Raw genomic sequence first — 25783 nt, forward strand, 5'->3', positions numbered from 1 at the left:
TCATCAACTGGCATTTAGCATGAGCCAGATCCTTTCACTAATATTCAGGGGAAATGCACACACCAGAAAAATACTTAATTTCATCTTCCCTGTCTGACCCAGCATATTATACTGTTCCTTAAAAGTTCAAGTGGCAATGAGTATTCTATAACACACTCTATATGTCTTCACAAATTGGTAACTCAAATCAACTATATTTCAATTCAAATTGAGCAACAGGAATCAAGGTAAGCCACTATTTCATAAGAGAATGACATTAACTCTTAAATGACAGCTTAATTATAAATCTAAGATTGTTCTAGAAATCTAAGAAAATCTAGAGGTTTTATGGGAAGTAATGCCAAAACAGAAGCTGGAAATCCTCTCAAACCCAGACTCTAATCCCTTAAAGAACAATGACTTAAAATACTGATATAACATTTTCAGTGGAATCTGAAGGGGATTCTTTAATATCTTGGACTTCAGATGTACAGTAGGAGTATTTATTTAGAAACCACTTTAAAATTTTTGTGTCCCATGACCAACAGGGAACATTGAAATTTCTGCCAATAGTTAGCTTTTCCATAAGTTCCATTGCAATAGCTGGTTGGTAATTATCACATTTGCATGCTATAAAGAAAAGCTATCCTGATGTCAATCTATAAACAGTATGAGTGTTTAAATAAAATTTGATTTTAGAGCTAATGCCAGTAAAATATACTTATTTTATAAGGAATTACAGTTGTTTATTTGTCTCCAATCCTCAATCTAAATACCTATCTATCTGCCTAAATTAAATGTATTTTTGTTAGAAGATGACAGCTAATTTCAGGGCTACAATTTATTACAAAGAAATGTTAAAAAAAACAACAACTAAAAATCAGTGACAGGTATAAACTTAATTCTTTTTAATGAATAACAAGGAAGTAAAGAAATCCTTGGGACGAATATCATAGCATGGTTACTAAGAAAAGACTTAGTGAATTTCTCAAAGCTTTCACCAAAGAGTTATATTAAATTTCCTTTCGGCAACAAATAAATTGGTTTCTCACTGGTAGAAGCTTAGGTCAGTCATCTAAATCAGGGGAAGCAGGACTATATGCCATTTACTGAAGAGTCACTTAAGTATAAACCGTGTCCCTCTCTCCCCATGGCATGTTTACGTCCTCTCTATAGAAGATTTACACTGGGGTTGTGGGTAATTATCTAGATTCTTTGCCATGTAGGATTAAAAAAAAATTACCTAAGCTTTAAAAGCTTGCATAAAAATATGGAAATAAAAAAAAATATGGAAATATCTGTATTTTCCTTTTATCTTCCTTGATAATGGAACACATGGATCTGAAATTTGGTATAAGTCTGAAGAATAGGGTTCCTATATCAGTAGGGAAACGAGACAGACCCATGGTATCCTCTCACCTGTGACACTGTGATGCTGCATTTCTTGGCCAGCTCTTCTTTGGCTTCTTCACTGGGGTAGGGGTTACTGAGGTGTGAGTAAAAATATTCATTCAAGATTTCTGTGGCCTGTTTACTGAAGTTACGCCTTTTCCGTCTATGGCAAGAACCAAAAGAAAATTATAGTTATAATCAGCCTTAACCAAAGAGGGATATATTGATTAGAATTATATCAACAAATTAGATTTCTATTTTTAAACATTCTTAAGGCCTGATTTATACAACAATATCACAGTTATGCTCTTGGCATCCTCCAAAGCACTATTCAACTCATTTTAAGAGGTAGGATTACTAAAAATACAAGAATGTGAAGTACAATTAACTTGATTCTTTAATTTGTTCAACAAGGATCTAATGAGTTATAGGTACTCAATGAAGATTCCGTTGGAACAAAACAGGTAAGATCTACCAGAGAGTTTATAGGAGATTGGAGGGTTAAGGGAGAAAGTAGAAAGTTAGGTGGAGAAAGCCATTAGACATGTATCATGGAAATAAATAAATACAAAGTATAACCATATCAAGTGTCATGAAGGAAAAGTATAACAAAACTATAGAGAAAACTTAACATAGATTACAGAGTCAGGAAAGGTTTCCTTGAAGGAGTGACATTTAATGTGAGATCTGGAGAATGTGTAGGCATTAGTCAGACAAAGAGTAGAGGGGAAGAAGAATGAGCAGAGAAAGTGGTCTTGAAACAGAAACGAGCTTGTAAAGTTCAAAGGAGCAGAGGAGACTGGAACACAGTAAAAATCAGAGAATGTGTGAGTTGCGTATGAAAGGACTGGCAGGAGCTGGATTATATATATATACAGGCTTAACAGATCCATAAGAATTTTTGGATTTAAGTATAGTAGGAAGCTATTAAAGGCTTTATGTTCCAAAAAGATCATTCTGACAGCTGAGAATAGTTGGAGGAGGGCATGAAAAGAATTGTAGACATTTAAGGGGACGACTGCAATGTTCAAATTGAAAGATGATGGTAACCTGGCATAGGGTAAGAGTAATGGAAATAAAATGATTCAAGATTTATCTGAAAGGTAAAAACAATAGGACTTGGTGATGGATTGGATGGGGACAGTGGGTGAAGAAGAGAAGGAAAAAATACATTAAGAATTTCTAAATTTTTCTGCTTAAGCAACTATCTGGACTAAGGCATGATTTGCTCACAAGGGAAAGAGTAGGGGAGGAAATTTTCTTTGTTTTTACTGGGAAAAGGGTGGCAGAGGCAGAAGATCAAATATTTACTAACAATTTATTTCAAATAGCAAAAATGTTATTTATATTTGGGTTTTGTTATTACAATTTTAAAGAATTCCAGCCTGAAAATTAGCATTTATCAGATTTCACTTTAAAGTAGATCCTCCAGTAACTAGGAAACACTTCCCCAAATAATTTTCTTAATGCTGTCCTCCAAATAATTTAATGATCTTCTCACTTGTGATATCCTATACTCAGGAAAGAGTCAGTACATGCAGTTGTAAAATGTGTAGACCCTATGAGATTAAATGATGTCACTAACATCGCAGGTTAAGTATGTGATCTATGTCTCAATATTAAGGTAGAGTGAAGGGAGTAAGAAATCTAGGTCTGATCAAAACACCTCAAGTTACGAGTCTTGAAATTTCCTAATTTCAATAATTTTTTGGAAGGTTAAACCATCAGTAGTTTCCTAAAGAATGAAGAAGAGATTCAACATCTACTTAGGTATTAAAATCAATAGGATGTGATGATGAATTAAATGGAGGAGGTGGTGAGGAAAGAAAGGGAGGGAAGGAAAGGGAAAGAAAGACACCAAGAACAGCAGTTGGGATTTTTGCAGCAGTCACACATTCCTCTGGCCTGGGGGCACTTTGAATAGGTACGCTCTGATGAGTAGGTGTGTGTGGGTGAGTAGGATGGAACAGGTCTAGAATAGGTATTGAAACTGTAAAATCTACAGATAATTACCTGGCCCACAGATCATATCTGTGAAGACCATACAGTAATGACCTACCCCTGAAAATCTAAGTTTCTGGCTTCTTAGGAAAACTTGGAAGATCAGTCACACAAGTCCCACATTCTCAGAAGCCAGTCATAGGCTGAAGCCGAGTGATGGCTGTGCCCTCAGATATGTTCTAATCCTCACTCCCCCAGCCAACCATTCCACTCCATTTCATCATATGTAAGCATGTGAAGTCTAAACATGGAGTCCAGAGAGCCCTTCTTTGCTCAGTTCCTGAATGGTTGAATAAAACCAATTAGATCTTTAAATAATAACAAACAAAAATAAACCACGGAGTCCAGCAGAAGACTGAGGCTATACTGGAGTAGATGACACAAGAGCATTTCTTTGGGAAATGAAAGGAGGAATGAACAGGAACATAAGTTTAGCTCATTTGTTGACTGTGCCTAGGAAAGGTTTTAGTAAACACTGAAAAACCTCAGAGAACAGATTTAGGAGCAGAACAAAATACCTCACCCCAGATAGTCTGGTTATGTCCAAACAACTAGAGTCCTTCCAATAGAAGAGCAGAGGGATCTATGCAAATTTATTCTTAAATGTTTCATGCAGGTACATGCTTCAACTTGTCCAATTACCAAGAAACTGTGAGTGTGGCCTTATGAGAAGCTAGAGTGAGCAAGAAAATCATGTATCTGAATGGGCATGTTTGCCTAGAGCAGACACCTTGCCTTCTCAGTGTGGAGGGCTTGCTAAAAGGCACTACAAAAATAGACAGAACCAAAGCTCAGTGTTTGCATTCACTTGAAGGCATAACACAGAACAACTTGGTGTTACACTTTATTTTTTAGAAAAACATTCTGTAAAAAAAAAAAAAAAAGAAAAACATTCTGTAGAAAATGTCCATTAAACATCCCCCTAAGTTTCTTTCCCCCAGGGTTTAGCACAGTCTAAGTGGCTGTGCCTCAGGCCATGGGCTCAGTCCCAGTTGCTGTGCCTCATAGAGCCTCAGTCGCAGGGCTGCATTCCATCAGCATCACAGTATCACTAAAAGCAGTCTCTGTGGAAGAAGGGACTCTGTTCCAAGCTCTGTCACCTTCTCATTCTGCCTCTGCTTACTCTGACTTGTTAATTCCTCCTCTTGGAAGAAAAATAAATCATTTAGGTATGTACATTATGATGCAGTTATGTAATAAAAAATAAAGTACCCATATTGACAAGAATGGGGAAATATCAGCAGAAATAAGGATAGTAACAGTTAGGAAGGATTTCTTTCTGAAGGAGGTGCTTTTAAATATCTTTGTTACATAATATTTTTTATTAAAATACTCAAAGTTGATAAACAATTTTGAAATGTTTTTGTTTTGTTTTGGTTTGGTTTTTTGACATTTTGACACTACCTTAACTCTCTGACTTGAGCTATGAAAAGTATGAAGTAGAAATATTCATTCATCTAGTTAGTCAATAAGTTACCTTTTGTAGCTTATTACATTTAAGAAGCTTGCTGGAATTGTGGGGATTATAAATGTTCAAGACTTGGCAGTTGCTTTCAATGACAATGTGGCTTCCTAGGGAAGGGAAGAAATGTTCCTGGAAAGCCATAATAAAGGTGGTCTGAATGAAGTCTGGTGTAGAGAACTGTAACAATGTAGTTTCAGTACTGGAGAAAAGGCAAGGACCAATCCAGTGGAGTAATTTAAGTAAGCTTCCTAAAAAGAGAGCAGTTAGACTAGGCCTGGAAGAATGAACAAGGTCTCATGAAATCAACCAACACGAGCACTTGCACCATTCCAGGCTCCACGCTGGACACCCTCACATATGACAACTCATCAGTGGTGACCACGTTGGGGATGGGGTTGGGAGAACAGGGCTTACTGTGGAAGGCCAGGGATGGGAGTTGAGAGAGGAGGAGGTAAGGGATGGTAGTGGTTCTAGTCAGAGGAAACAGGTAAGACCAAGAGGGATTTTCATTTTGCATAGGAAAGAACAATTTAATGATATAATGAGAACATTAAAAATGTTTAAACTTTGATCTAATGATTCCAATTCTGAGCATTAATCATTAGGAAATAATCTGAAAGATCACAAAGTTTCAATGCATAAAGATTTTCACTGAAATACTAGTTTCCATAAAAATCTATTTAAAAGTATCCTCTTTCCATCATTATCTTGCCTATTATCTTGTTTTATTTTCTTCACAGCACTTATCATCTTGTTACATTTCATTGCATAATTGAATAGAATACTACAGTGCACAGGCATACCTCATTTTACTGTGCTTCACAGATACTGCAATTTTCACAAACTGAAGGTTTGTGGCAGTCCTGCATTGAGCAAATCTATCAAAGCCATATTACCAACGTTTGTTCATTTGGTGTCTCTGTGTCACATTCTGATAATTCTTATAATATTTCAAACGTTTATTTTATCATTATATTTGTTATGGTGATCTGTGATCAGTGATCTTTGATGTTACTATTGTTATTGTTTTGGGGTGCCAAGGATCATGCCCATCTAAGCAAACTTAATAAATGTGTGTGTTTGGACTGTTCCACCAACCAGCCTTCCCCCGTCTCTCTCCATCTCCTCAGGCCTTCCTATTCCCTGAGACATAACAATATTGATATTAGGTCAGTTAATAATCCTACAATGTTCTCTAAGTGTTCAGGTGAAAGGATGAGTTGTACATCTCTCACTTGAAATCAAAAGCTAGAAATGATTAAGCTTAGTGAGGAAGGTATGTCTTCATTAAGCTTGGTAAAAGGCCAAAAACTAGGCCACTTAAGCCAGTCAACCAAGTTGTGATTGCAAAGGAAAAGTTCTTGAAGGAAATTGAAAATGTTACTCCAATAAACACATGAATAATAAGAAAGTGAAAACAACCTTATTGATGATGGAAAAAGTTTTAGTGGTCTGGATAGAAGATCAAACAGACCAAACATATTCTCTTAAGTCAAAGCCTAATCTAGAGCAAGGCCCTAACACTTTTCAATTCTAGGAAGGCTAAGAGAGATGAGGAAGCTGCAGAAAAAAAAGTCGGAAGCTAGTATGGGTTGGTTCATGAGGTTTAAGGAAAGAAGCCACCTCCATAATATAAAAGTGCAAGGTATAGCAGCAAATGCTGATGTACAAGTTTCAGCAAGTTATCCAGAAGAGCTAGCTAAGATCATTAATGAAGGTGACTACACTAAACAGCAGATTTTCAGTATAGACAAAACAGTCTTATATTGGAAGAAGATGCCATCTAGGACTTTCATAGCTAGAGAGGAGAAGTCAATGTCTGGCTTCAAAGCTTCAAAGAACAAGCTGGCTCTCTCACTAGGGACTAATATAGCTATGCTCACCGACCATTCCAAAGATCATAAGGCCCTTAAGAGTTATGCTAAATCTACTCTGCCTGTGCTCTGCCAATGGAACAACAAAGCCTAGATGACAGCACATCTGTTTACAACATGGTTTACTGAGTATCTTAAGTTCACTGTTAAGACCTACTGCTCAGGAAAATAAGATTGCTTTCAAAATATTACTGCTCGTTGACAATGCACCTGGTTACCCAAGAGCAATGATGGAGATGGATAATGAGATTATATTTTCACAATGCCTGCTAACACAACATCCATTCTGCAGCCTGTGGATCAAGGCACAATTTTAACTTTCAAGTCTTATTATTTAAGAAATACATTTTGTAGGGGCACCTGGGTGGCTTAGTGCTTGAGCACCTGCCTTTGGGTCAGGTTGTGATCCTGGGGTCCTGGGATTGAGTCCTGCGGGGAAGCCTGCTTCTCCCTCTGCCTCTGTCTCTGCCTCTCTCTCTGTGTCTCTCATAAATAAATAAAACAATTTTTAAAAAATATTTTATTTCTGTATTCATGAGAGACACACACAGAGAGAGGCAGAGACATAGGCAGAGGGAGAAGCAGGATCCATGCAGGGAGCCCGACATGGGACTCGATCCCAGGTCTCCAGGATCAGGCCCTGGGCTGAAGGTGGCACTAAACCGCTAAGCCACCAGGGCTGCCCAATAAATACAATCTTAAAAAAAAAATTTTTTTTTGTAAAGATATAGCTACCAGAGATGGTGATTCCTCTGGTGGATCTGGGCAAAGTAAGTTGAAAACCTTCTGGAAAGGATTTACCATTCTGAGGCCATTATGAACATTCATGATTCATAGAAGAGATCAAAATACCAACATTAACAGGAGGTTAAGAGAAGTTGATTCCAACCTTCGTAATGACTTTTTTTGTGGAGGAAGTTACTGCAGATGTGGTGGGAATAGCAAGGGAGTTAGAATTAGAAGTGGAGCCCGAAGTGGGCTGAATTGCTACAATCTCATGATAAAACTTCAACAGATCTGGAGTTGCTTCTTATGGATGAGTCAAGAAAGTGATTTCTTGAGATGGAATCTACTCTTGGTGAAGATGGTTGAAATGACAACAAAAGATTAGGATATTACATTAACTTAGTTGATAATCAGCAGCAGGGCTTGAGAAGGCTGGTTCCAATTTTGTAAGAAGCTCTACTGTGAGTAAAATGCTATCAAAAGGCATTACATGCTATAGATAAACTGTGAACAATCAATCACGCAGCAAACTTCACTATTGTCTTAAGAAATTGTCCCAGCCACCCTAGCTTTTAGCAATCACCACCCTGATCAGTGAGTAGCATCAATTCTGAGGCAAGACCCTCCACCAGCAAGAAGATTGTAATTTACTCAGATGATGGTTAGCATTTTTTAGCAAATAAAGTGTTTTTGAATTAAGGTATGTACATTTTCTTTTAGACAAAATGCTATCGTATACCTAACTAAACATAACTTCCATATGCACCGGGAAGCCAAAAAATCCATTTGATTCACTTTATTGCAATACTCACTTTACTGCGGTGGTCTAGAACCAAACCTGCATCATCTCTAAGGTATGCCTGTATGTGTTTACTTGTGATTATCTATTTCCCTAAGTACAATGTAAGCTCAACTGGGGCAAATATGTTAACCTATCTTGTTTACTTTTATAATCTTCAGCATAAGTAAATACTTATAGCAGAAAGGAAGAAAGGAAGGTAAGAAAGAAGAAAGAAATTATAATGGGAATTAGTAGGGACAACTTAAATGCTTGAAAATGGAGGAATAGCTAGGTAAATTAATTATCATATACCCATTTGGTAGACTTCAACCACTGACATTTAAAATTAGAGCTTATATTATATAAAAATGTTTATTCATGGTAAATTTTTTTTTAAGATTTTATTTATTCATGAGAGACACAGAGAGAGAGTGTGAGAGAGAGAGAGAGAGAGAAGCAGAGACACAGGCAGAGGGAGAAGCAGGCTCCACGCAGGGAGCCCAACATGGGACCCGATCCCGGGACCCCAGGATCATGCCCTGAGCCCAAGGCAGACGCCAAACCGCTGAGCCACCCAGGGATCCCCTCATGGTAAATGTTTTAAAAATCAAACCAAATCATGCATATTGTACCATCACAACATTTTTTTTTAAAAGCCCCCAAAACAGAAGGAAATAACCTAACACATTCACAGTGTTTTGTTCCTTTAGGTAGCAAAAATGTGGTTGTCTTTTATCCTGTATCTTTCTAGTCTATAGATTTTCCGATTTTCCATAGTGAGCTTGGGATTTTTAAAATAGAATAAAACTTCAAAGAAACTTAACAACAAAGAAGTAATTCAGTCAGGAACAGGTCACAGAAGGTCTTAAACGCTAGGTTAAGTAAGTGTGTATGTGAGTTATTCAGCACTGAAAAGCTATTGTGGTTTTTAAGCAAAGCAATGAGGGCAGCACAGGGATGCTGTAGAACCGGAGAAGGGGTGTGGAGAAGGGGTGAGAAAAGGTCTGAGACTGGAGGGAGGAGACACAAGAGGGAACTGTGCCAGACATACAGAAGGATGGACAGAGTAGTGTAAGGGTGGAAAGAAAGAGTGAATATGGGAAAGGCTGAAAACCAAGCATTGGCGAGTTCTGGTGACTAATTCAGTGTGGAAGAAGGAGGAACCAAAAATGATACAAGGCTTTCCTTAACTGGGAGAATGGTATAGTATCTTTAGATGGCATATGTTTCTCTGTTTGGCTCGAAGGAGGAGCTCTGGCATAAACACTGTCCCACACACCTTGTTTTCCAGTTGAGAAGTGAGCTTCATTATTTTCTTCAATATTGTAAAATTTAGATTTATCACCTTTGTCAGATTGCAAGGGAGAGAAAGCAAAACAAAACAGAAACCCCTTTCCAGGATGGAACTGGAGGGTATTATGTTGAGTCAAGTAAGTCAAATAGAGAAGGACAATTATATTATTTCACTCATATGAGGAATATACAAAATCATGAAAGGGATCATGAGGGAAGGGGGGAACCTGAGTGGGGAAAAATTAGAGACAAAGACAAACCATGAGAGACTTCTAACTCTGGGAAACAAACAAAGGATTGCAGAAGGGGAGGTAGGTGGGGCGATGGGGCAACTGGGTGACGGGCACTAAGGAAGGCACTTAATGAGATGAGCACTAAGCGTTATGGTATATGTTGGCAAATTGAATTTTAATAAAATTTTTAAAAAATTCTTTAAAAAATAAATAAAAATAGAACTTATCATAAAAAAAAAAAAAAACACTCCTTTCTAAAGCTGAAGACCAATAACAAGTTTTAGCAATGCCCAAGAGGCATCCTTGCAGAGGCAACAGATAGTAGGAGCTTGACATTTCTGTTACATCATCCGGTATCTCCAACACACCATACACAATTGTTAACTCCTGCAAAACTTGGCAGAAGTTTCAAATAAAAGGGAAATTTTCATCCTTACAGAAGAAACTGATAAGCTTTCTTCCTTGATTTAGAAAAACAGTATTCAGACAAAAGGAGGATTCACAGTGCAGGCACCATGTGGTGAATTATCTATCCATTGTAGAGAAGAACCCTTATAGCCAAATTAAAGAAGACTCTAAGACCAACTGGCCAGTTTTACAGAAAATAATATACAAGGAGTGAAAGAGGTAAAGAAAAAAAGCAAAAAAAATAAAATAAAATAAAAAATAAAAAAATAAAAAAATAAAAAAAAATTTAAAAAGCCACACAAGGATTTGTGGCTTCACATACCTGGCATCAAGGAATCTTGATCTTAAAATCATAACTGCTTCACAAGTGCTTTGTTTGAGCTGCATCTGAATGGAACTAAATTTTCGATGGATGATGCCCACCATTCTTTCAATCTCTTTTGGGGAAATGGGACGTGTTCTACTCTGCTCTCGGAGAAGGTTCATCACGTGTGTGGTGAATTCATTACATGCCTGTAAAGGGGGAAAAAAGTCACTCCTTAGGAATCCGGTATTTTATATTATCACACTCAAACATTAACATCTAAATTTCTATCTCATTTGCAATTGCCAATGGATTATGCAGTGGGTAGAGTAAAATGGAAACCAAGACACTTGTCAAATGGCAGTGGTAGTTAGATGGGGCACCAAGAATTCTGAGACTATGAATGGCCCAACATGCAAAGGAGGCAGAGCACTCAATTGTCCTTTTACCCACTCTTTTCCCAGTTGCAAAATGAGGTTTTCCCATTGGAGGATAGGCTCTACCAACTCCTATGTATAAATATGAATATATGTGTATTGTTAATACTAACCACTTCCTATTCTTCTCTGGGGTTTTACATTTATTCAGCCAATGTTTACTGAAGGACTATGGAATGCGAACTCTTCCCGATGCTATTTAGGTATAGAGAAATGAGCAAGATGTGTACTTGGTCTTTAGTATGATAAAATATATAAAAAAAGAGAATTCTCAAACGAGGCAGTCTGTGTAAAGTGTCACAGGAAGATATGAATGTTTCTTAAGTTCCAAGGAGGAAGTATTCTCATTTGGAGGTAGAGATCACATCAGGCTTTATGGCAGAGTGAGATCTGGGCTTTAATTAGCAATAATTGTGCCTTGGATAAACCTCATTGACTATGATACTACCACTGCACAAAGCTGATATCTGGGCTTTAAGAATGGGTTGGATTTTTGAAAGGTGGATAAAGGTGGAAATTAGGAAGAATGCTAGATACCAGGCAAACTCTAGAAATATGATATGTAGTAAGTTGAGAGGATGAGAGAGAGTATGTGGAGAAAGAGAAGGGATTCAGGTCCATGTTAGTATGTAAAGAGCCTTGGATACTAGGCATGCCAATGTCCCGGAATAATTTAGCTGTGGTGTGGGCCTCATCAGTAGATATAAGCTATCTGTGGAAGATGGGAAAAGCAGTTCAATTCTTCAGGGGAGGTGCAGCAGGAAAACAAGGATCAGATTTGGGTCTCAAACTTTTAAGTTAACAACCCTCAACTCCTCTTTCAGTTCACCTATATTTTTTTTAGATTGATAAAACCAAGTAATGGGGTCTACACTGAAATCTACTACTGCTCTAGTAAATAAAGCATCAGTCTATACCCTTGATTAAAAAGAACATCTTTTGGCATTTTCATTAAAAAGGCAAGATGGAGAGATTCTGTATCTTACTGCACAAATGCCCCTGGTAGGGCAAGAGAACAGAAGAGTCACTGGTCACAGCAAGACATAGTTTGTAGCTATAATAATGTCCACTTCCCTACAGATATCCTGAACATTGCTCCCATACAGCACATGATGGTTTTCTAACTGCTCATTAGAGAACTAACCTTTCCAGTAAGTACACTGGGTGTGTACTGGGTGTTTTAGTTACTCTAAGCTTTCTGGGGCTTTGCTATAAATGTTTCTAAGGTGAGGTAAAATGAGTCTTGCTTGTCAGTTAAAGGGTGCTTTTTTAAAGGTGCTTTTTTTCCTCTCCTATGTGTTTTAAGTCTTAAGCAATTTAAGTGAGTAGTGACCCTATGTTACACTTACAGGATTCTTCAGAGTTTAGGATTGTGCAGTATAGACAGACAGTAGGCATCCAATGAACATATACCGACTAGTCAGCTGTTGTATTACAATTTGAGAGTAATGTTGATTAACACATATAAGTACATTATCCCTGAACTATATGTGAAGAATTCTTCACTTGTGGTCCATGGATAAGTTTAGAGTGTCTAGGACTTCCTGAAATCTTATCCAAGTTGTGTGTACATGTATACCACCCACCTAGAGGGACAACCTGTGGAGTTTTATTTTCTTTTCAGATTCTTAGCCAGTTTATAACTAAAAAGGGCTAAGAATTATTGTCCTAGGTTATGACACAGTAAAATGTTAAGGAACTATGTAGCTCTAAAACCAGAAGTTCTTTCTATCTTTAAGAAAACCAAAATAAAAATAAAGATTGTCCCCCATTATATTACTTGCACTACTTTATGCCAAACTGAAAACAAGTGGTCACCCTGCCAAGAAATATATATATATGTTTTTTTCTTGCACTTTCTCTAAGATGTTCATAAGATTTCAAAATTATATAATTTGACAAACTCTAGTCCTCCGTTTTCTTATCAATAAAATAAAGAAAATTAGACTAGAACAATGTCCCCATATTGGAATCAGAAAGTATGTACTTCTATAGCTAGTTTCAGAGAATGTTAATACATGGTCCAAAAATACAGTATGTTTGGAAAATGTTAACCAAAATTTTTAAAGATTTTTGTTTGCTTTTGCAAGACTCCTTGATACCTACATGGCAATGTGCAGAATAAGTCTTTAAGAGGGAATGGGATAGCCAACTTTTCCCAAATAAATTTAGATACAAAATCTCTTTTCTCTAGAGTAGTGCTGTCCAAAAGAAATACATTGCAAGGCCACATATGAAATTAAAACAAAACAAAACAAAATAAAACCTTAGTAGCCACCTCAAAAAAAAAATAAAAAGAATCAGGTGAAATTAATTTTTAAAATATTTTTATTTAACCCAATATATGAAAACTATTAACATTTCAACACATAATCAATATTTTAAAAACATGGTTAATGAGGTATGTTACATTATTTTGGGAGGTACACTTTCTAATCCAATGTGTATTTTACATTTACAGCACATCTCAATTCATACTAGCCAGATTTCAAGTGCTCAACAACTATCCATGGCTAGTGGCAACCATATTGGACAGCACAGCTCTATGGTATCTTGGGGACCAATGTGCTAAGAAAAACTCTTTGGGTAACCACATACTAAGTCATCTTTGATTTTTTTTAATTCTTCACCACCACGCATTCGCACAAACACACAAAAAGACAGTTCCATTTATGAATGTCCTTGGTGAAGCAAGAAAAATTATTCATTTTATTACATCTCAATTCTTCACTATGTCCAGAATATTCTGTGCAACAAAATGGGAAACAAATAAAAAGCACTTCTACTGCATATCAATGGATAGTTATCTTGAGAAAAAGTACTTGTGTGACTTTGTGAGCTAAAGCTGCTTTTTTCATAGAACACCAAAAAGCAAAAGCAACAAATTATAATTATTCAGACTTGGGTATCTGGCAGATGTCCTCTCAAAAAAAAAAAAAAAAAATTGTGCCTGTCATGTCAAGTAAAAGAGCTGACAGTAATGTGTATCATAACAAAATAGGAGTTTTCAAGTGAAAATTAGAATTTTGGAAAACTTTCATCCACCATTGTAAGCTTCACAGTTTCCCAGCAGACTTTCTGACTAGCATGGTGTTGGTACTAATCAATATATTTTGGTACTATAAGATGAAGATGTCCATAACTCAGGTGAACCAGTATTTTCCAAGTGACCAATGCATGATGTTACAAAAACATGCACAGGTAGAAGATCCATTCGAACTGCATATTAGACCAATGGATTTTAAAGAAACAGAGTACAAAGAATTAAATGATATGATTTCAAACTTGCATTATAACTAACATTTAAGAAATTACAATTTGTCAAGTTTTGGTGTATTATCAAAGAAGAAAATCCACAGCTATCTGAAAAGGCTATTACCATACACTCTTGCCTTTTCCAATGACATATTTGTGTGAGGTCAGATCCAGGTGTTCTTTGTATATTTCAACCACATTACAACAGACTTACTGCAGAAGCACATGTAAGATCCAGGTGACTTCTACTGAGCACAACATTAAAGAGTTTGCAAGAATGTAAAAAACAATGTCATTATTCTCAATAGATGCTGAGGTTCTGGGGAAAATACAGGTTTTTACAAAAATATTATTTAGATTAATACATAAAGATGTATTATTTTAAGATTAATTAGTAAATGCTTTTAATTTTTTTCAGTTTCAATTTCTCTTATAATAAATGCTGACAGATATAATCCACCAAATAAAAGCTCTTAGGGGTCTCTAATAACTTTTAAGATTCTAGGTTTTAAGACCAAAAAGTTTGAGAACCACCGTACTGGATTATGGAAGCATTTTTAGTTTGCACATATAACACTGCAAATTCCTGAAAACCTAGCGCTCACATTACATTAGCGTTACATTATGGTAACATGCATCTTGATAAATAATTCAAAACTCCTGTGTGAATGATATGTTAGCTCTCTTAAGTTTTTCTTTGGCTGCATTTTAATCACTCCAGAAAGTGTTTGCCTGTGGTTTCTAGGAAGCATGTAGGAAAAAAAGGGTTAAAAGCAAAAAGTTTCTGCATCTAAAAATTCATAATTTCCTAAAACATTTGCTGAATGTCTCACAACTTATTAAGTGAACTCATCTATGAATGCAAATGCTGATTAGCAATTTGGCAATAGCCCAACATTCACAGAATTCACATAGCTTTTCTTTAAAACAGTAGTTCATACATGATTAATTAGAACATCTCATTTATGTAGTGTGCACTTTAGCTCATTACTCTAAGTAAAATTCGTTAAGTATTTACATTTAGATAATTAAAATCTGGGTACACCCTTAAGAAAGATGCATACACTTTAGGCAAAGTGATTTTTTTCCTTTATACCACTGAAAGTAAATTACAGCCTCATTTACAGCATCATCTGTACCAGTTTCACAGCAGAGCACAGTACTGCCTCATCTTCTATTCCTTAAAAGGTATACATTTTTTAAACATATAAATGCAGTAAGAATAATCAAATGATTGCAGAGTTGTTTTTGAAGGGCCACCCAACCACTTACTAGCACCAATGCCATTTATAATGTTGGATGTTCACTTCAAACATTTATCACAACCTCTGTTACACCTATAAGACTATACTATTAAAATAGACATTGGAGAAATTTTTCATTGCCTTATTATTTTTCCAGGTGATATTATCAGTTAAAATTTTTCTGGTCAATGTCCACAATACGCATGCAGAAACACCTTGGTATAATTGGAATATTCAGGAAATGAGAGTCTTGATTCCTTAAACTACCTGATTTAAAGTTATGGCACAAAACTCTTTTTCTTTTAATCCAGCTGTGGAAAACTATCTAGGCTGCATTTTTGTTTGTGTTTTAAAACACACAGCAACAACATAGTTAAATGAACATAAAGTATGAAAAGCTTCATCTGAAAAATATTTTCAATCAACTCTTATGAGACTTCCTCTTTGCTATTTGTTCCTTTCTCCTTAAAAATCCAAAACCAACTGAAGATCTGAAATATCTGATTTATGATAATGTTTTTAATGATATTTGCTGGCTAGTGAAACTGTCTCCTCGATACCTGCACATATTTAATTTACAGTCAAAGTTTTCAGGTTTAACTTTATTGAAGTTTCATCTGTTTTGTGATGGTGTTTTCATTGTGAATTTAAGATTCAACCCCTTTCTTGCCTGTAAATTCACATCACTGAATGTAACCATATAAAATCAGACAATGAACAAGCACTAATTTTAGAGGAAGCTTTAAAATGGGTCAGTGATCAGATCTAAAAACTGAATTGGTTTTTTGTAACCATCAGAGGATCATGATACCCCCATTTTAAAATCTACTTTTCAAAGAAAGAATGAATCTCTATTACCAGTTACTGGCTCTCAAATTTGCATGCATCCATTTTCTAGATGTCTTTATAACCTTGTAAGTAATTCTAGTCCAATATCATAGATTTTGTATTTATGGAATGCTTATTAAATCAATAAATTCTTCTTGTTTTAGGATAAAAGTCAACATTTAAAGATTTTTTTTCTAAGCCAAGTAGAATGAGACCAATATGAGTAAGGAACAGCCACAAAGACGAAATATCTACTGTATCTCAACAACTCTTACCTAATTACATGATTTAGGAGCCTATCTCATGAGGCTTTCGTAAGGAGGATATTATATATGTTAAGTTCTTTGCACAGAGTCTAGGACATAATTAATACTTAATAAATGGCAGTTATTGACGATGAAAATGGCAATTACATGAAATTCATATTTTGTATATGTTAGCTATTCTTCAAGCAGTCCCTACTCTGATTACCTAATACTTAATATATCAGGCCTGCCCATTGCCTGAATACTGCAAACAGAAGTTGAAAACAAAAGAATATTCAAATATAAAACAATTCATTTTATTAATCAAGTTTGTGGTCAAAGATACATTCGATATGTAGAACTAACAAAGTAGAAACTTAGAGGAGAAAAGGGAACACTCAAACACACTTTCAGCCAAGAAAAAGACCCAGCATGAAAGCCGACAAGAAGTAAAACTCTTCCCTTGGAGAAGTGAATGACAAAGCCTTGTTTGGAAAAATGAAATATAAAGTTTCCATCAGATAGCAGTAACCTTTTGTCTTTCCTGCTTAACTCTTAAGAACAAATAGCAAAATGGGATTAGGAGTTTTTGAGCTATACAACCTCTAATGTAATAACATCAGCATCTTTTAACCTGATAAAAATAAAACTCCTTTACAAGCAAAGGAGATTTTGCCAGCAAATCTAAGCACATAATGTTGAGATCCTCAAAAAGCACAAGGACATGCTTTACAATGGTTTAGGTTCCACACTCATTCTCCATTCCCCCAGCAATTAATTCACTGTAGTCTGAAAGTCATCTAGTAGCTAAATGGTACCTGATTGGTCTTGACTACATCCGGTGTGTGTGCTTGGCTCCAATGCTTCACCTGATTTGAGGTGAATTCAAAAGACATCTGTGAACTCAGAAAGCAGGTTCCCAGATGCTTGGGGAGGGTTGGAACCCTTACAACACTTTTGCCTTCAGCAAAAATGTATTTCAATATAATTATAGTAGATAGCTTTCAATATGTCATCTCTACTATAGCAGCTGTAAATTATAAAGTGAACTGCCTGTGTACAAGCATTTCTTCTGGTACAAGCAAAGTGGGAGAGCTGCACAGGGTGTGATATATCTTTTTCTTTTTAACTGAGAACAAATGTCTAGGTCAAATTTCATTTGCAAAAACCAACGTGTCCACCTCCCTTTGGTAGAGAGGTAGAGGAAGTGAGAAGGCCTTCAATTTTTAAAAACAGGGTTCCCAGGACACCTGGCTCAAGTTCAGCAGGAATTCACTTATTCTAATAGTTGGGCCTTTAATCTTGAGAGTGTGTTTGAAAAGTATAGTAAATGCATTGTTCAAAACCTGTTAATCAACAAAAAGACAAAGAAGGAACCAGTTATTTTTTTTTCCTAAAGAGAGAAGCAATGCACCCCCAAAAAAGTATTATAAGAGTTACTGCAAACTTTGGAAAATCACATATTCCTGTTGGGTGTAAGGATTAACAAAAAGAAAAGAGAAATAGTTTTGATTTATTTTGGGTGGTAGTAATATTCAAGAACCTTTTTCTATATATATTGAATGCCTAATATTTCAAAAGTGTCTATAAGTGAATCTAGATGGTTATCATAAAAAGTCTTTATATCTAAGCCTATGTAATGAAGACAAAAGGTCAAAGGACATTTTCTGGAGGAAAATAAGGATGAGATTTTAAAGACCATACCATTCCTAAAACACACATATAAATCTGAGCCTTGCTGCTTGGATTTAATTTTGCTCAAACTGTAGCTTTAGTCTGCTTAGCTTTGTAAATGTGGCTGTGTTTATAAGGTACTTTAATTTACTGCAGTGGTAGTGTTTGTTAATTTTATGGCAATCTAAATCTAAACAGGCTTCAGATACATTTTCATTACAGCTTCATTGCAAAACACAGTAGAGTGAATAGCTCTAAGATTCCAATGTAGTTTCTTTCTTTCAGTAAAGGACTCAACACAATTTTCTGATGATGCCACCACCTTAACATGTATATCCTTCCTATTATTAATAAGCTTCTGTCACTCAGAATACCCATGTTCACTTTTAGGAGGAAAAATATAATTTCTGGAATGTCATTAAGATAGTTGTTTTTTCCATCTTTTCCCTGATCCCATTCTAAATGCAAGTCAACATGGGCAAATGAGAGAAAACCAGAACGTGCTGAATTATTTTCCAATTCTATATATATAGCAGCACAATTGAATGGAAAAGGAAGGCATATTGTCAGAAACTGATTTTAGTACCTAATTCTGACACCAAACAAATGTGTGACATTGGGCAAATCATTCAACCTGAGTCTCATTTTCTCATCTATAAAATGGAAATTATAATGCCACCTATCTTGGAAATGCCACCCTTTCATCTCACTTCTGCTTAGCCCTCTTAGTAGCTCCAAAGCATACCCCTGGAAGGTCTATCCCAGATAAAGCCTACAACCTGTATCCCAAAGACTGTAAAAAAAACAATTATCTGCCGTCAAAATTCACTGATCTAGTAACTTAGGAACTACAGAGAGGAGAGTTATAAAAGTCAGCCCCAAAGACAACTCAAGAGAATTAAATGCTGCTACACTGTTCCTAAAACAATTCAGAACCTACGGAAGAAAATTTATAAACTTCTGTTATTCAGCCAACCAGTCATCGTACTCCATCTATTTATTTGTCCATAAAACTACAGTGATTTCATGTCTGTATTTTTCCTTCAGATAGTGTCAAAAATGAGCAAGGAAATATATTTTTAAATTATTTTTATTAGGTTACTGAATATATCAAGACATACGTTAAGATTCATTATTAAAATGAATTATTAAAATGAATTAAAACTTATTATTTCCCAATATGTTTAATCCAAAAAAATCCAAAAATACATACTATCGATTAACTTTTTTTTTTATCTTTTTTTTTTATATCGATTAGCTTTTGAAGAACCTGTGTATATTCTTAAAGCAAAACAAAACAAAACAAAAACCCTGGTGACACAGAATGATGAAAGCCTCACCTGACTCCCAATAGGGCTAAAGAGAGAAAAAAAAGGAAGCTGGTATAAAGAAACATGGCAGCAGACAGTAAGGGAGCCACCTTAATTCCTCAGCCAAAAAAGTCAGGCCATTTGGCCCCTAATACTAGAGATCTTTCCATGCAAGGTGACTGGTGGTTATTTATTTAGTAAGTATGTATAGATGTATTTAACATAAAGTTATGCGATTAAGATTATACTACAAATTAGAACCATTTTCTTCTGTTTGTGCTCAGGGCAACTTTTTCAACCACGACTTATTTTGTTTACTCTCACTTATTCATACATCAAATCAGAAAGCTCCTTTTTTTTGCATGTACATACATAAGATAATTTTTCCAAAATTCTTATTTGCACATCTTCCGCCAAAATTATCCCTACAAATGAGACTAGAGATACAGTTTGAGACTCCAGAAAGTACTATGTTGATAAAAAAGACAGTATCTTATAATATTAATTTATATTGGATTTTAACATAAAGCTACATAAACTTTCTACCCTCCCTCAAAACACACTCACCTCTGAAACAGAATCCAATATTTGCTTAATACCACCATATCCAGAATATTTGAGAAGGCAATGAAAAAAACAATATACAACTGAAACTATGCAGGGAACTCAGAAGAAAAATTAGTAATAAAACTGGCCAGGATGCCCACATCACACTAAAGTGTTTAGACTTTAATTAGTACCTGACTGTGCAGTGAAGTATTTCTGGGTGAAATGGTTATGATGCTTAAGACTTCTTTGAAATACTCCACCAAAACCAAAACAAAGTGTGTGTTTGTGTATGTGTGCGCGCATGCGCGCGCGCATGTGTATGTGTGTGTGTGGATATGAGAGAGAGAGAGAGAGAGAGAGACAAAAATAAGACTGATAATACTGACATTATGTATCTGGGTGATGAGTGTCTAGGCAGTGCCTTATTTTAGGGTGAGCCCTATAAAATTGCCAGTACACAACTGTTTTTGACCTAAAAACTTGGCCATTTCATAGGATTCAACATAACAACATTCTCTTTACTTGGTGGTACGTTTAAGTATTTCATAATAATGCTTTTTTTTAATTACCTGCTAGTGTAAACTTGTTCAAACTAACTAAACAGGTTTTTAGGTTTCAACTAACAACTAAAGTTTAAAATGAACTACCAACATTTTACCTGACTTTGTTGAATCTAAGGCTTATTTTCTCCCACCTTTTAACATCTCTGTGAAGTCGAGAAGCATTTCACAGTCAACAGTGTGTTATAGTTCATCTGGGTAGGATTAACTTTTTTCTTGGTGGTACATCAACAATGACACATCTTAAAATCAAAGATACTTTAAATTCAATGAAGTTTGGTAATATAATTCCTGAGGACAGCATTTTTAATCCACAGCCTCCATCTACTAAGGAATTTAGCGCACAATGCAGAGTACTCCCTGCCCCATGGTACCTATCACTATCCTGGGAGTCTCATCTTCAGAGAGAAAGACCGGAACCTGCTTACTTTGTGATGTTACCTCCCTCCACTCTAGTCTGGCCTGATCCATAACAGTTAATTCCTGGAAGGGTTCTGGAGCTCATGGCATAGGAGGAAGAGCTCACTAGGCAGAGCTTCCCTTTAAAGCTGTTAAAACTCATGAACAAGGCCAGGGAGTAAATGTGAATTATCCCGAGCTTTGAAGGGCATCAAACAGTGTGTTAAAGGGGAAGGATGGCTGCAGGTGTAGTCGTAGGGGCATGTGAATGTGAGGGATGAACAAAACTGAAACAAATAGATGGGATATAATAGGTTTAGCTTCACCTCCGAAATCTCAAAGGGACTTCATTTCATGAACCCAGTAATTCACTTGGGTTTTTGCATTGACCTTATTTGTTTTGCTTTTTGTGTTAACACCTACCCCTCACAGCCCTTAGAATTGGTTAGCGCAGTCTAATAGAAGAGCAATAGAGGGTTTGTGCAGGACTATGAGAGTGGCGGCTGCTGACCTGTTCATATTTCTCCAGTTCTGTGTGATAGATTTGTCTGATCTGGGTCAATTTGGCTCTGTAATCTGAGTGTTCAATAGAGTTATCTGAAGAACCTCCAGAGGCTGCCGCGGCTGCAGCTGCTGCCGCCGATCCCCCACCTTTCTCAGGACCTGAAACCCCTTCTGCCAAAAGCATATTGTCCAGTCTCATTAGCTGGGGATCGGGAGGGTCCTCCTCCTGGGCTCCTCTGATGCTGAGACCTTCAAGGAAAGAGAGAGACAGAAAAGAAGCGAGAAATAGGACAAATAGTGTGAGTATTTTATTTGAGAAAATGATCAAACAACATTAGTGTACTACAATTCATGCTGAGAATTTCTTTGTTCACATTTATCAATAATCATAAGTATGAAAATCCTTTTTGAGAGAATATTTACATGCATCCCAGAATTTCTACATTACCCTCTCTCAATTTATCCTAGATTGGATCCCTGGAAAAAGGTAACCCTGGCTTCTCAGAATATGCTAATATTAATCTTCCCAAATTTTAAGGATTTAAGCATAAAATGGGAAGGGGTAAACAACTTGGGATTTTGAGAAAAGAAAAAAATAATTCCAAGGATATAAAACAAATGCATCTAAAGGTAGTTATTGTTTCTCTGCATGGTTGGAAGAACAGAATTTAAAATCCCATGGGGTAATTCACAAACTATATCCAAAAATTAGAAAACAAACAGGATTAGATGGGAGTTTCCATTGTGTAATTTCAGGGGGAGAAATTCATACATCATGAGGTAATTAGCTATGCTTTAAAAATATATATTTGTGAATGAATTTGTTAAGCAATTGCCCACAAACTGTGAAATCGAGACCCTAAATAGAGTATTAAAAATGTATCACTGAAATGGTTGGGCACAGTAGTCTCAATCTAATTTTGCTTTTAAATCAAGAACTTCCTAAGTGATGCCCAGTCAGCAACCTCATCTGAGAACCATAGATCACAGCTGACAATTCATAGGTTTAATCAGGTCACACAGGCTTTCTGCCAAGATGTTTTCAACAACACAGAAGACAAAGTTTTAAAATAATTATCACAGTATAAAAAGCACTGGAGTCATGACAGCTCAAAATCAGCATTTTCATTAATGTGTAACATAATCTAAAATATCCCAGCCCAATTAACCTCTGTAAATCTGTTTAAAAGCAGGTTCCCCACACTAGTTACAAGGCATCTTGGGGAAGGGAAAGGGGGAGCAGTTGGCATCCTGCATGTCTGCATTTGGATTCTGCCTTTTTCGTCTGTGCCTGTTGTTGTTTATCCACAGCGGTGCACACTCTGTGTCTAGTGTAACTTACATGACAGTAACATCTATAAGCTGCCAAGTATTCAGCTGAGCACCAGCTCCGTGATTTTATATGCTAACCTAAAACTACCATCAATTCTTTTAAGAACAGATTTCATTCCTAGATGTCCTGAATTACACCCGCAGCATGACAGAGCTCTTGGTTGTCTTAACTCAAACGTACAACTTTAATTTCCTCCCCCAAAACACTTTAAAGCTGTCACTTTCATTTAAAAATATACTTCAGAATAATTTCAACTGGATAATAAAACTAACTCACAATAATTTAAAATTATATCTGTTGCCTGTTCAGAGGCAAATAAATAAGGTTTGAAAACTGTAATATACTAAGACAATAAATTCATTTAGGGAACCAGAAAGTTAGGTAACTCCCTTAAATAAGATAAAGTCAGTATCAGCAACAACACTGCTGATAATTAAAAATAGAAAAACATGTATTTAGTATTTCTTCTAGATCTGGCAAATACTGGTTATGTTAGTGTTTTTTAATTTGACATCTTTAATTTTCTTCTCTTCTAATTCACTTTGTTAGATGTTAAAATCTTATGGCCTTGACACACTTGTAGTTCTACATACCAAATTTTTTGTGCATCTGGCACGCAGTGAGGACTCACTGGGCAGCCTCTTCTCTTGCACTTTGGATTCCGCTTCATTTTATATTATTTGTCCAGGAGGTCTTTAAATTCCTCCTTTTTCAACTAAATTTTTGCTCACACTTTTGTGCGTTCACTGTTTCTTCTTTGTGTTTATACAGATACTGGTGTTTCTCCTGGAAATGTGTGTTTTTTTAATCTACCTTCAAGGTTCCTCCAGGTTTCCAGTTTTTCCTTGTACTTATATATATTGATCCTTTCCCTATGGATATTTGGAAAGGTTCTTTAATAGTAGATTGACATCCATAGTCAAAATTATTACAATTCCCTGCATGACTTAATACATAAGAAAGCAGGAAGAAAACTTATCAGAAAGAAGTGCAAAAGATATGGCACTTTTTATACATTGTTAATATGTATATAAACTAATACCACCACACCAATAGGAAGCAACCCTTAAAGTCAATAGTAGTAATAAAAATAAGTATGTATTTTTAGCTGGTATAACATTTTCCCTTTGTGATGAATAACATCTCTTCTAAAATCTTAAGTAAATCAACACTTCAGTGTTTGCCTCAAATATAGGAAAAAATGTTTTAAGATCCTTCTGCATTTACTTTATAAATTATGTGCATCAAGTCAAACCAGAAAAATCATTTCCTGACAAAAAGCTCATATTCCTTTGGATGAAAAATACTATCACACTTTGTAATTAGGCAACATTGAGAAGACTGGTTATCAATAGTGAAGTCACTTTCATACCTACAGTTGGGAAAGCGAATCAAATTTCTTTCTCTACTAGGCCAAGTCATGATTATACATCTTTAAATAGCAATATCTAGTTTCCAAAATTATTTTTAATTTGAGTATTTCTATTCATATTCTTACCTTACATTCAGATTGCTATTTTATTCCTCATCCCACCTACCTATTCATTCACTATTACTTAGCTTATTAACCTGCCAAATCACACAAGGCTTCCAATTCCTACTCCTCTGGGCACCTCTAACCATTTTAATGAACCTAAATTTGCAAGGGTCAGGGTGTATATGACTGTGTAGTTATCAAAAGATCTTGATATCTTCAGACTTAAACTTGGAAAAACAATAATTTAAAAATTGCTCATTCTTGTTTTTAATCCAAAATGTACACTAGGACATTTATAGAGATTTATGAAGTTTTACATCTAGGCTCTTTGGTTATAACAGCATTATAAAGTTAAAAAACAACAACCCTATTTGCAATCTACTTATAACCACAACATTCATTTCAGTATCCCTAAGATTTAGACAAATCATATAAACACAGTAAAACATTGTTTAACAATGAACTTGGGCTTTGTTATAAGCCCACAGTTTTGCATATCTTTCAACAAATCCTAATTAGCTGTCTTTCAACATACTGTGCACCTGCCCCACAGATAATGGGAGAGAGCATCTGCATAGACGACTGCATTCGGAGGGCAATAAATAAATTACGGGTCAAAATTATTACAAGGCTTTCTCCGAATAAACGCATACCCTTCACAATACTAAGCTGCAGATGTGAAAATACCTAAAGCCCACTCAAATGGTATGATTACGGGGCTGTTTGAGTTTAATAATCTGACTGTAATTCAGGCATTTTCAACAGCTCATTAAGGGTTCATTAATATATAGGCAAGCTTTTGAATTATAAATAAGCAGATTAGAAATCTGCAGTGGCTGGATTGTACAGTAGTAGCCTCTCTAACGGAACAACTCTAATATAATGAAGGCTTGACTCAAGAGAATGAGGTGCAAACATAGGGCACTAACTAAGCCTCATGGTTCTCTCATTTCAAGGACCAAGCCCACTGGACCATGACAAACCCTGTTCATCCAGAACTAAAGAGTGGCTTCAGACCATGGCTACTTCAAATGTGTTCTACACATAGCAATGAATTAGACACAACTAAGATGTAGCCCTACCACTTTTCCATAGCCAGAGAAGACACATAATATCCATGGTAATGATAAATAAAAGTTATCATTTTTACTTTGTTAAGAATCCACTATTCAGACCTTGCTGAGAAACAAAAAGCTATTACGGAAATGAGTTGATTTTTTTCCCCTAATGAGCATGCCATAAAACTAGATTCCAAATTATTCATAAATATCCTCTGAAATCCCTATAATTTTGCTTTTTGATGGACTTGTTCTTTTTTTTTTAAGATTTTATTTATTTATTCATGAGAGACAGAGAGAGAGAGAGAGAGAGAGAGAGAGGGGCAGAAACACAGGTAGAGGGAGAAGCAGGCTCCATGCAGGGAGCCCGACATGGGACTTGATCCCGGGTCTCACCCAGGATCGCCGGGACTGAAGGCAGCGCTAAACCGCTGAGCCACCCAGGCTGCCCTGG

At 36.0% G+C, this 25783-nt stretch overlaps 1 protein-coding gene across 4 annotated transcripts in view; it reads right to left on the reverse strand.

The window, feature by feature from the left end:
- The window catches only part of PBX3 (PBX homeobox 3), a 231896-nt gene that overhangs the window by 32462 nt on the left and 173651 nt on the right, over positions 1-25783 (reverse strand). For all 4 annotated transcript variants that reach the window (XM_025475163.3, XM_025475161.3, XM_035721460.2 and 1 more), the window contains exons 3-5: positions 21469-21710; positions 10475-10665; positions 1399-1534 (exon numbers count right to left, since the gene is read on the reverse strand). In XM_025475163.3, coding sequence (XP_025330948.3) covers positions 1399-1534; positions 10475-10665; positions 21469-21710 — 569 coding nt within the window. The remainder of the gene's footprint in view (positions 1-1398; positions 1535-10474; positions 10666-21468; positions 21711-25783) is intronic.

The sequence above is a fragment of the Canis lupus genome, chromosome 9 (genome assembly GCF_003254725.2).
Source record: "Canis lupus dingo isolate Sandy chromosome 9, ASM325472v2, whole genome shotgun sequence".
NCBI classification, from domain to species: domain Eukaryota; kingdom Metazoa; phylum Chordata; class Mammalia; order Carnivora; family Canidae; genus Canis; species Canis lupus.